The sequence below is a fragment of the Borostomias antarcticus genome, assembly GCF_949987555.1.
Source record: "Borostomias antarcticus genome assembly, chromosome: 10".
NCBI lineage: Eukaryota > Metazoa > Chordata > Actinopteri > Stomiiformes > Stomiidae > Borostomias > Borostomias antarcticus.
Window position 1 is genome coordinate 5917416 of NC_140243.1, and position 12760 is coordinate 5930175.

General features: G+C 50.0%; 1 protein-coding gene across 1 annotated transcript; it reads right to left on the bottom strand.

The window, feature by feature from the left end:
- Positions 1–262: 262 nt before the first annotated feature.
- nrtn (neurturin) lies at positions 263–2418 on the bottom strand (the record flags this gene model as incomplete). The annotated part of the gene is made up of 3 exons (XM_084443909.1): positions 263–681; positions 1879–1939; positions 2338–2418. 3 exons carry the CDS (start codon positions 2416–2418, stop codon positions 263–265), a joined length of 561 nt encoding a protein of 186 aa, XP_084300035.1.
- Positions 2419–12760: the final 10342 nt, after the last annotated feature.

Genomic DNA, 12760 nt, shown 5'->3' on the forward strand with positions numbered 1-12760 from the left:
TATGTTCGTCCAGTAGTAGTGGTAGTATTTCCTGTAGCATCAGAGAGGGTTCGGTGTCAGTGGTGTGTGTGGCCCCCACCGGTCTCCCGCTCGCCAAGCCCATGCGGCCAAAGGGTAGCGTCCCTCGTCTCTGGGGGTGGGGGTGGGGGTGGGGGGGGGTCACCAGGAGAGCGCAGTCCCAAACCGCCTCCACTACACTCGTGAAAGTGGCCGATATAGCTCATAGGCGGCGACAGTCGGCTCCCGCGACGGTCTCCGCCAATCACACGCAGCCGCAGTCGAGAGCCGACCACTCGTGGAGCTTCTGGTAGCGGTTGTTGTTGTTCAGGAAGAGGAAGTCCTCCTCGTAGGCGGTGGGCCGGCAGCAGGGGCTGCGGTCTCGGCGGGAGATGCCCTTCCGCTGCCACTTCTTCAGGATGAGGTCGTAGTTGCGCCGGCTGGCCTTGCAGGTGCCGCTGCAGAAGCGGAACAGCACCGTCTCGTCGCTGTCGTAGCCCAGCCCCAGCTGGCTGACCGTCACCTCCGCCTCCCGCAGCGAGCACGGCTTCACACCCTTCTTCTTGGCCCGCTTGGTCCGCTTGCCCAGGTGCGCGTCCTCCTCCCGTCGCGCCTGCCGCTCCACCAGGCCGCCCACCACCTGCCGCAGCTCGCCCTCCGTGAAGCTCTGAAACAGCTGCATGACTGGGAGAGGAGGAGAGGGAGAGAAGGAGGAGCGGAGAGGAAGAGGAGAGGAGAGGAAGAAGAGGAGGAGGAGAGGAAGAGGAGAGGAGAGGAGGAATAGAGGAAGAAGAGAGGAGGAGGAGGAGAGGAGAGAGGTGTTAACGTGGACATAAGCATGGAGTAGGTGCACAGGAAGTGACCTTTCCTGAGAGTATCTATAGTGACATCATAGAGAACTCAGTACTCACAGACTGAGAACTAGTATGTTCTGTGCTGTTACAGTGTATACTCAATATGTGTACGCCATTAATATCCAGTACTGTATATCATCAACAGCCAAGGTGGACCAGTCCTTTGACCTATGATACTCCCTGGGAAGGAGAGCTGAACCAGGGAGCCTGAACCCTGTGTATTGTGTGAGGATGAGCCCCCGCCCCAGCCATAGCATGACAGCTTAGCCGATTAGAGGGGCTGATCTCACACACCTTACCCGACTTGGAAAAGCTCCACAAAAGAGCACTGAGGGAGCTATGGATCGTAAGAGAGATGGCGTTTGTAGCCAACAGCTCGGTGACGGTCGAGGCATGAATGGCAATCAAGAGGGTTGAAACATTTTTCAGTTGCCGTTGATGGTAAAGATGGGCTGTTTGGCTGAGATCTAACGTTTCTGCCCAGTCATGTTCTACAGTGCAGTGCTTTTCTTGGTAAAACAAGAAGTAATTCGAAGGTAATCCCCCCCCACCACACACACACACACACCATCCCTCACACGCAGCACAGGAATCAGTTCTGAATCTTAGCCAGGTGGTTGACAGAGATATACCAACTGCCTGTCCTGTTCCACGCTGACCCAGTTAAAGACTGACCTCTCTCTCTCTCTCTCTCTCTCTCTCCCTCCCTATCGCTCTCCCTCTTACACTCTCTCCCTTACTCTCTCTCTCACTGAAATTTTCTTTCTCACTCTCTCACACTCTCTCTCTCTTTCTCTCTCTATTACTCTCTCTTTCTCACACTCTCTCTCTCTCACACATACACACGCACTCTTAGTCTCTCTCTCTCTATCCCTCTCTCTCTCTCTCTCTCTCTCTCTCTCTCTCTCTCTCTCTCTCTCTCTGTGACATTCTCAGTCCACTCTGGAGACCATGGCTGTGGTTTTACATCTCTGCATGTTTAATATGACATACATGAATAGTGCAGGTCCTTTGTGAGCGTGGGCACGTGTGTCGGCCGTTTCACCAGCCCTCAGGGCAGCAGACGGCCCTGACCCGAAGGCCTGCTGCTTCCACACGGGGGACTGGGATTGATGTGTTCACTCACTGTGGCTGTAGTAGGCCCCGCTTCCTAACTAAGCTCCACTTCTTTGTTTTGTATTGTTTCGTGGTATTGTTTTGTTGTATTTGTCGTAGCCTCGTCCAAGTCACATGCTTGTCCAAGCATTTGACTTGGATGATGATTCAAGCGCTAATCACATCACGTCACGCTATCCCAAGCCAATCGGAAGCCTATTGAGACTGTGGAGAGGGACTGTGACTCACATTCTGACAGGATGGAGCTGACACCGTCCGTGGCCCGCGCTCTTCGCTGCCGTGCGGTGCTCGGGGAGGAAGAGGAGGAGTTGGAGGAGGAAGATGATGTGCGCGAGGGGGCGGAGTCCCGTTGGGGGTTGTGGCTGGTTACCGGGGGAACCACGGTGAGGAAGAAGGACAGTGCAGCGCCACACAGAGTCAAGGCCATGGCAGCACACTTCCATACCTTCATCTTAGAACCAGTAGGAGCATTGACACTCTGGAACAACAACAACAATAAAACAAACATGTCACTAAACAACGACAAACAACCCCCCCCCCCAAGTCAGTACATAACAAGACACACAGAGGAATAATGGCATGGGTCGAAAACAATAACAATATGAATTCACTGTTGCGGAGGAGGTTCAGGATGTCATTCTTATGAGAAGTCTGAGACCTCCTCCCTCCCTCCACTCCAACCCACCATGAGAGGACATTGGACCCCAGAGAGGGGTTCGTCAAGTCAAACTTTATTTGTGTAGTGTATTTCATATACGCAACACGATGCAAAGCAAAGGGGCGGATCCCTTTTTTTTTTTTTTAGATCCTACCCCTGGTTCCTGACTCTCAGCTGCTCGTGCAGGAGACTGAAATGCTAAATGGGGGAGTGTACTGTATATGTCACTGTTTTATGTTTGTGAATATCAGGATTGATGAGGGACCAGCAGTCGGCACAAGGACTGGCTCTGCTGCTCTCTCACAGTTAAAGCGAGACAGGGATCCCACTCTCTCCAGTCCCCTCCAGACACAGATGAAAAGGCTATTAGCAGCATGCAAGCCTTCTGTACAATCACACACCAACACACACACACACACACACACACGCACGCACACACACACTCCCATTCCTCTTGAAGATTTATCAGGTCCCGGAGAGTGTCCACTGCAGGACGCGGCCCTGTCAGGTATGTCTGTGTCTGAATACACGGATTTGGAACGATGCCCCATTTCTCTCTCCCTTTATCTCTTTCTTTCCCATTCCCTTCTCTCTTCCCTCTCTCTCTCTCTCCCTCCCTCCCTCTCTTTATCGCTCTATCTCTCTGTCTATCTCTCTCTCTCTCTCAGTCTCTCTCTCTCTCGCTCTCTCTCTCAAGCATGTGCTGCATCAGTTTACAGGGAAAAAAAGTGCTGTGCTGTAAATCTGGAACCTTGGAACCTTGAAACCACAAACCCAGAAAACTTGAAATTGTCGTAATTGTCTCATAGATCCAAGGCTGGTATTTCTGGTATGAACTGTGACGCCCAATCGCAGTTGGCATTTGATTTTAATTGTCTTATTGAAATATGGTAGGGTCTTGATTTAAAATGACCGCATCGCGGGCTCTGTCTCTGTTTAAGAGAGGTCGGTTTGACCGAAGGGTAGTATCTACTGGGATCTCTGTCTTGTTGTTCTGCCACTGTGTTGCTCCCATGGTGGCTCTGGCCCTGTGAGACCCAGTCTGGGTTGAATTAAAACCCTCTGGACAGCCACCAGAGCATGCTGACACAAAGCAGCCCGGAGCAACTATTGTTCAGTGGTTTGTTTCCAAACTATATACTCTTCTCTTCTGCTTTTAGTCTTATATGGCATTCACATTCTGTACAACAGCCGTGGGGAGACTTTAGCTTCAGAACGTCTCTTCTAAACGCATGTGAGTCTTTCCCATGGTCTTTCCCTAAGACTCACGTGATGGTTCTGAGTTTCGAAGCACGTCTCTCTGCACATGTGTAGGTTACACTTGTCGACTGATGGCTAAGGTGAGGAGCTGGGATGAGGCTATCACCAGGCTATCACCAGGCCCTGTTCATGTTTAACACGCCAAAGCCTGCTGGCTGTGTGTGTGCGCACTTGTATGTGTTTGTATGCGTTTGTGTGCTTGTATGTGTTTGTGTATGTTTGTGTGCTGTTTATGTATGTTTGTGTGCTTGTATGTGTGTGTATGTGTGTTTGTTTGTGTCCACTCGTGTGTGTGTATGTGTGTGTGTGTGTATGTGTGTGCTTGCTTGTGTGTGTTTGTGTATGTTTGTGTGCTTGTATGTGTTTGTGTATATGTGTGTGTGTGTGTGTGTGTGTGTGTGTGTGTGTGTTTGTGTGTGTAAACGTTTTCTCCAGATCAGGAAGTGGTAAACTGACACACGCTGAGGACATCTCCAGACCAGTCCAGAGCGCTTTGCCATACTGTAGGGATTGAAGGGAGGGACGGGGGTTCTAGTTGTGGCTGTCTGTGCGCGGCGCTGTCTTACAATAAGCTCTGGCCTGTGTCACTCTGAGTGTGGTAGATGACGAGAACGGATGGCCTGGTTGTGGATGAGGAGGAGGAGGAGGACAACATGGCTGGCTGACAGGCACCCTGTTGTTTGTGGCTAACCCACACAACAGCATCGTAGACATGGCTCGCCACAGACAGAGCATCAAAGTGTCACTTGATGGTTTACTTCCTGGTTAAACAACCCCCCCCCCCCCCCCCCCCCACACACACACACAGATCCCTGGGGAACCTCCTCCACCAGGGCCTAGGGGTGAAGAGACGGCAGTGTATGACCTGAACTCTGAGGAACATTCCAAACACATCCCACTCCATTACTCGATTTAAATGAAACCCTTCTCTGAGGGAGCACTCTCAGATACATTTTTCGGAGACACTTTTTTTTCATCCAAAGCGACTGTGCAATTATGAGATAGTGTTAGGGCTAAGTAACTTGCTCGTTTGATGGAAAAAACACAAAGCAGCCTGACCTTGAACTGGCGACCTTTCAGCCGATCTAACCACTGAGCTATCTACAATACCTGACCTTCCTGTTCCATACCAGGAGATGTATGTGGAGTGTACACAGTACACATGGCAGTATCAGTCAGACACTTATATGGACTGTTCTCTTCACTTGGCTCCCAGTGTAGCAGTATCTCTTGATAGAATGTGAATTTATAAGGTTTCTGATCTTTCTGTGTTCAGGTTCCTTGTATGGTACTTCAGACACATCGCAGCATCTGGCCTACCGAACCTCGATCTCTTTAATCATCTCTCTCCCTCCTTATATAACAGAGCTACTACCTTCATACCGAGGACGACCTACGTGCCTGGGCGAATTAAAGGCTCTAAATCCACACTCTGAATCATATCGGCCTCATGCTTGAGTGAAGCGCATTGTTTGGTGGGGGAATGAGGCGAAGGTGTTCTTGAGACGGGGTCTCCTGATGTCTTCATTGTGAATGCTAAGAGGCTCCATTGTGCTGTAGTGAAGTGTGATGTTTGAAAGATATGGCTGACTAATTCATACACCTCGTCAGAGGCTATATTTATCTGAGGTTGCGACCTCCTGAGAGCGAGCTCTATCAGAGAGAGAGAGTGTGTGCATGTGTGCGTGTGTGTGTGTGTGTGTGTGTGTGTATGTGCATGTGTGTGTGTGTGTGTGTGTGTGTGTGTGTGTGTGGTCCTTTATTTCCTCCCTGTCCCTCCTGCATCCACAGACCTGTTTTAGTTTTAATCTCTCATTGGCTGTCCAGATTAGCCTGCGTCAGAGCAGATTCACCTCCAGTGGTCATCTCTCATCTTGGAGGTGACTGGAGGCACAACTTTGGTGGCTTCAAAAATAGACGGCATTTGAATAGCTATTGGTTTACGCAGTAGGCCAATTAAGTCACTGCTGTGGGCCAATTTGTTGAATTTAAGTGTGTATGTGTGTCTGTTTGTGTGTGTGTGTGTGTGTGTGTGTGTGTGTGTGTGTGTGTGTGTGTGTGTGTGTGTGTGTGTGCGTGCGTGCATGTGTGTGCGTGCACAACCAGGCGTGCGTGCTTGTGACTGAGCTCCTTGTCATCACCTCTTCCATGTATTCAGCCATTCTTTCCTCATGACGTCCACCTGTATATCACAATAGCAAACTAACTAACAGTGGGGCAGGAAAACAAAAAGTATCGTTACTCACGTCCCATTCATCCCCTCCTCCCTCCCTCCCTCCCTCCCCTACCCACCCCCCCCCCCCCCCCCTCACTTCACACTGACCCAAGGCCAGTCTCACAGGAAGCTTTGAAGACGCCGTAACTTCGAGACGTCAGCTTTTATATGTCTGTGCTCCCAGCCCAAAGGAAACAAATGTAAATCAAATTTGATCAGTATTTATAGAACACAAATAAAAGGAATGGTCTGCGTGGAGCCGGTCAAGTATGTCCTTGACATGTACTGGAGATCCACAATAGAACCGCTGGAGCCCCTCTTCCTCCGCGAGACGTTCTCAGGCTAGAACAACAATGGAGAAGGTAATTCAGACCATCTGTCTGTCTCGGCCCATATACACTAGGCTTTATCTACAGGCTACCATCACTTCACATGAAGTATAACACGCAATACCCCAAACACATCCTCTCTCTATGAACACGATGTCTGGGCATTGCTCAAGTGGGCCCTTTCAGGGTGGAATAAACAGGTGTCTTGGGCAGGGCAGGCTGTGCGTTCACCGCGAATGCCGATAGGCAGACCGTGGCGAGTCTGTGAACTCTCACATACTCTCGCACCGTGTATGGGGTTTTTACACGGAAAACGCTGGTTGGACTGCTGATATAATCTGACCACTGCGTGACCCCGCCAGTCCATCTGAGCAACAACAGATCGGACGGGAAGGGAGGGAGGGATGGAAAGTTTGACCTGGTGGAAGGAGGAGGAGGAAGAGAGCGCACTCTTCGCTGTGAGGCACACCGCTGGAGGGTAAGATGGAGGCCGTGGAGCCCTTCTCTACCAACAGCCTCCCCACCGAGTAGGATCCCTGGCCTAAACCCTGTGGGTCAGAGGTCATCCCCCGTCTCCAGGGTCACCGTCTGTGATGACCTGGACACCAGCTGGACAGACGGAGTGTTCTCAACTCTGGCTGACTTGTAGTGGTTTAGACAGTATAAGTCATTTTCTACGGCTAACAGCTGTAGGCCTCCTCTGAGGTCCAGGATACCTGGACATGGAAGACATATTGAAGTGTTTTGTAGTTGATGGCCAGAGCTTGCCTCTGCCCTTAGCTGATGGATCCATGCTACATCCTACCTGCCCCCAGTCTTTTACCTTGTCTCATAATGATGACCTCATAGATGAGATCCCCCAGGCATCACCATCAGAGTTGCTGGCCAGCCCTGGTCAGGTGTGGGGCGTAACCCCCCTCTCTCTGCTCTGCTCTGGCCGTGTTCACTCACCAGGCATGGGGTCCTCATCTCCCCCAGCGCCCAGGCCGGACGAATGCCTTCAATGTCGACATTTAGAAACATGAGTGTAAGCTGCGTTTCAAACCGTTATGGTTTTCAGACCATCTCCCAAGTGGAGGTGAGAGATCAGTGGGTTTTGGCCATAAATATCCTTTATAACCCCCTCGGTCCGTCACCATGCAGCCAGACGGAATATTTCATGCTCCTGCTCAGTTTCACAACTCCATTCAAAACGTCTTCCTAAACCAAAACACACACACCCATATGTGTCTCTGCTCCACATTGTAGGTGTGGGCTGCACGATCCTCAATGACCTCCGAGACAAAGACCTGGCAGATGTTTTGTGCTGTCGTATCAACATTCTGCTTTGGGAGCTCAGTGGATATTCAGTACGACTGGCTCTGTCAGGGGGATCGCAATGAGAATGATGAGAGACAACAGTTTACATTGTGTAATGCCTGGAAGGCCTGTTTTTTTTATTTTTTAGGACATCTGTCATCTCACAGGCAAACTCTGTTATGCTTCCCAAATGTTTGGCCCATCCCAAAGAAATTTGCTAATTGCTGGACTATTTCATAAATATTAGATGGAACCATATCCAACTCTGCTGGTTTACATGTCTGTGTGGCCGTGGCTTGAAGGAGGTGAGATACACAACGTGTTGGCAAACCTGTTCAAGCCTTCACACGGTCAAAGTCATGCAGGGATTACTGTGTTTGCTTGGGGTGTTCTGTTCTGGTGTTGTTTTCACTGAAAGAAAACTGACACAAGTGCCTCCTCGGTGAAAAGCAGCGGATACAATAGACAGGGAAGAGGGAAGGTTGTGAGTGTGAGACTATTGGGCTACATACGTATGTCTCTTTAGCCTCAGGCTTCTGCATTCATTCAGATACACCACTGTTTGTGTTTGTTTATCTTAGCAAAAGAGGCTATAGATTCTCTCCCAGAATTCTCTTTGTAGTGGTTATCTGCTGGCACCAATTCATGCCAGTTTAACTCACTTAGCAACCGCCCGAGAGCCTCTGAAACACATTTGTGTTTCTCAAGGACAAACATGTTTGCGTCTGTGGGATATACAGTACACAGAGTAGCACAATACCAGATCACGGCTTCTAGCATAACATTTGGCTGCATTATAATAGATCACAGATACACTAATAATACAGTATAAAAGATCACAGAATTAGCGGTTATCGCTGCAGTCATTCCTCAGGAAGAGCGATCTCCTACAGAGGACTCTTCCACCTCAGAAGTGGAAGTAGGACGGAAAAACGTTTATTTTTTCTCAGAAAATTATCACAGCTGGAGGATAGATCTGAGAGAGATGCAAGTGAACAACAAGGCCTCCGTTTGTCTGCTCCTTAACTAGACGAACCAGCAGATTCCTCTCTGACCGGGCTCAGGACCCCGGACAACCAGAGGTGCTGCGGCCCGCCTTACGAACCCCGGACCAGCGGAATTCACCGCGCACGTAGTGTGTAAATTCTCAGGGACTTTATGTAACCCGCTCAGATGTGAGAGTTCTCTCCTGGTTCTGCATGGGTGGGTCTCAGCTATGCTTTTCCTACACACGGAGTTCCCTACATCCTCCTCTCCGCGCTGCGCTCAAACATGTGTTAGGGCCCCGCGGGGCCGCGGACGGACCCTGGTCCCCTGGTTGGTAACTGGTGACTTTATCAACATATACGAGATGTTAATGATCAGGATCATAATTGTGATGATAAAATTCATTTACATGGAGCTTTTCCAGACACCTAAGGTACTTTAAACCACACCCGAGGTAACACACACATTTTCCAGCTATAGAAAATAGAGCGGGCTGACCTTTCTAATGCTCCTCTTATGGTGTCATTTGGCAGTCATTACCACACCTCACATTTTGAAGCATGCTACTTCTCAACAGTCTATTTCTTTGGTACATTCTGACCTCAGTATTATCCAGTGAGCTCATACAGAGTGACCTCTTGTTAAAACCATCGTGTAGGCCAGAGAGGAGGGGGAGGTCAGCCCACGGGGTTTTGCTGAGGTAAATCACAGGGTTTTCCTGAAAGTTACCGGCTGCCCTACAGCACCCTAAGCCGATTGTTTCCAAGGTTATGGCAGTTGAAGAGCTCAGGGGCAGAAGATTTAGACTCGCTCTGTAGGTCGCCCTGTATTCACTCAGAGGGTTCAGCGCCTTGCACACTGACCGTTGTTAAGTGTTGGCTGAAGTGTCATCACCAAAAAATGTGTAGTATTTCATCTACGCCACAAAGCTTACAAGTTTACAAAAACTCAATCTTACAAAGATATTTAGTAGGCTGCACAGGTTTATTATGTAACAATGCTAAAGATGAGACTAGACGTGATGTCAATGAATATATAAGAAGCTATACATGAGATATTAAACGTACAGAGCAGGTTGACTGCCTATTCAGCGTTAGAACTAACATCAACCGTAGCCCCTGAGTGTGCTGACTGGGCTGTTACCACAACTATCACCGTTACGCAGTATAGCCAGTTCTCTAGTTGTCCTGATGTTTCATTTAAGCCAGCCTGGGGCTGTGATTACTGGCCTGCCCTCTAAGCCCCAAGGCTTACAGCACCTAAAGAGGATCCAGGGTGTCCTTACCGTGCGCCCGGATTATCCAGACCCGTCTGTGTGACTCGCCCGGCAGCTGCCCTCCAGGGGGGTCCGCATGGGGCAGGAGCCCTCTGCTCTTAGGGTCCTGGGTGACCAGAATCAGGAGATATAGGGTTCTGTCAGGTCTCTCTTCTCCCTGTAGAAAGCACTCAGCCCCGGGGGCTGGGGATCTGGGGCTGGGGATCTGGTGGGGGTTGAGGGGTGCGAGAGGGAGGTTTAGATGGGCTGCTGAGCGCCGGGTCTGTGTCCAGCCCGGGGTTCTGGTCTGCTGATGCTGCTGCAGGGTCTGTTCGTGTGCTGAAAGGTACTATGGCTCCAGACGGCAGGGCTGTCTAGAAACACCTGCAGGGTCCCCATAGTCTCACTCCCAGTGGGTCGGACTCCATCTGCGAAGAGTCCCAAGGTCCACTACCAGAATCCAGAATGAGGTACGGACAGAGGTCTGCTCTCCTCAGGGTAAACCACTTCCCAGCCTGGGGTTGTGTTGCTGTCTCCTTCACTGCCAAGCCGTGTAGCTATCAGCTACACCAGAGCAGGCTTGCCAGTCCCTCGCTCTGAACCTCCAGCACCTCTTATGGCAATAAACAACCAACAGCACTCGTACAAAACCTCCACTTGGAACCAGAACTGAGAAACATTGAGAAACAAAAAGCAGAAAAAATGGAAAATGGATAATGTAAAATCAACATATAGTTTGAAATATTCCACTTAGGGAGCTAAGGAGTTGATTTGCTGTTAAATTAAGCAGGACTGAAATACGGTATCATCTCATGCGAAAACCTGTCCCAGATCCAGATGAGAAACATCATAATCCTGTCCATGTCTTTTCTCCAGAAGAACAAAGCTTTGCTCCAACACGACACAACTCTGTCCTCTGGGAAAGGCTGTATGAGAGACTCTCTCTCTGCCCAGATTCCTTCCACGTTGCCTGGAAGTGAGAGGAGAGGATGAGCACTGATTAACAACGCTTTCTTTCAGACAGACTAGTGTTTAGACGGACAGTTCTGAAAGATATCGGGTCCAGTAATCCTCAGAATCACCCCAATAGACTCAAACAAAAACAAACTGGGCAAAAAAAAAGTTTTTTCTCTGATTAAATCAATGTGCGTCACTCAAGGTGTATCCTGCTCTGGCTCCTCTTCTGTTAATCCCGGCTCCGTCGTCATGCAGCGAGGGAGGAGGAGGAGGGGGGGGGGGGGGGGGGGGACAGAGAGAGAGAGAGAGAGAGAGAGTGAGTGAGTGGGACCCCAGCTCGTCTATGAGTCACACAGGAGAGAGGGCGTGTGGGTCCTGCTCCAATGGAAACTACCCAGGCTGAGCGCCCTAGCTGGGTGGGTGTGGGGGATCCAGGTGAACGCTACCTGTCATACGTCGGGAGATGCAGGCAGTCGCCGGAACGTGGTTCCCTCTGGAGAAAGCATGTTCCCGGGGAAGAGTTTACAGTGGAGTGTGTTGCCTGGGTAAGCTGTTGCTGCAGCTGCTGTCTCAGAATCTAGCTGTGGACTGAGGAGAAACAGAGGGGTGGACATGGGAAGGGAGAGGAGGGGGAGAGGGGGAGCTAAGTGGAGGGAGGAGGGAGAGATTGCACAGTTCCATCACTCCTTTGCCCCTTCCCCCCCCTGTCTGTCTTTCTCTCTCTCTTTCTGTCACACACACACACACGCACGCACGCACGCACACACACACATACACACACACACACACACACACACACACACACACACACACACACACACACACACACAGTAGCTCCATCTCTCCAGAACTCTTAATTACTGTTGAATCTCTCTCTGTCCCCTCCCCCCCTCTTCTCTCTCCCCTCTCCCCCCCCTCCTCCCCCTCTCTAACCCACCCCCCAGCCCGGCCTCAGTCTGACAGCGCGTACTGACCTCTGCATCAAGGGTAAATGTGCATTATGCATGTTACAGCCAGGAGAGTCAGTGACAGAACACCCTCCATCTCTCTGCTGCAGACAGCCGAGTCTTCAGCCTGGATTTGATTCCATTCATCAAATTCCAGTCATCACTTCATCGTTCCAATTACAAATTGGAATGGATAGTCAGGTTCAGGTTCAGTCTGTCATTATTCTACCAGTTAAAACCATAGGTCAACATCTACCATTTACCATTCACCATTACCGTTCAACATCATCCACATTTGTTTGTGTACTGTGCATAGTTTGCATGTGCCTTTCTCAAAATTGTGCTGTTTTCCCTCCTCGCTCTCTCTCTCCTCTCGCCCTCTCTCTGTTAAATTCTCTCTCCTCTCCTAACCTTTTCTCTCTCTCTCTCTCTCTCTCTCTCTCACCTTCTCTCTCTGTTAACCTCTCTCTCTCGCGTGTGGTCTCTCTCTCCGTTAACTTTCTAATTCTGCTTTCGATCATCCCAGAGACTCCTCCTCCTCCCCACGACAAATCACCCACACGTTCCATTTGAGGTGAGGGGGGGGTCTCTCTTCATCATTCATTCTTCCGTTCTTGCTCTTGTGAAGCAGGCATTTTAAGTTTTTTAAGTTTCAGATGATTAGAACCATACATTTGTTTTTTTGACATTTGAGGTTCTGCGGTGTTTATAAATACTTACACCCCCCCCCCCACACACACACACACACATGCATGCAAGCATACACACACTTGCATACACACACACCCTTGGCTGGATGCACGATTCTGGGCGGGCTGAGGGGGACGTATGCCCTGTTTATAGAAGCAGGGATTAACGCCCAATCAATGAATCAGGTTTAGAGGGG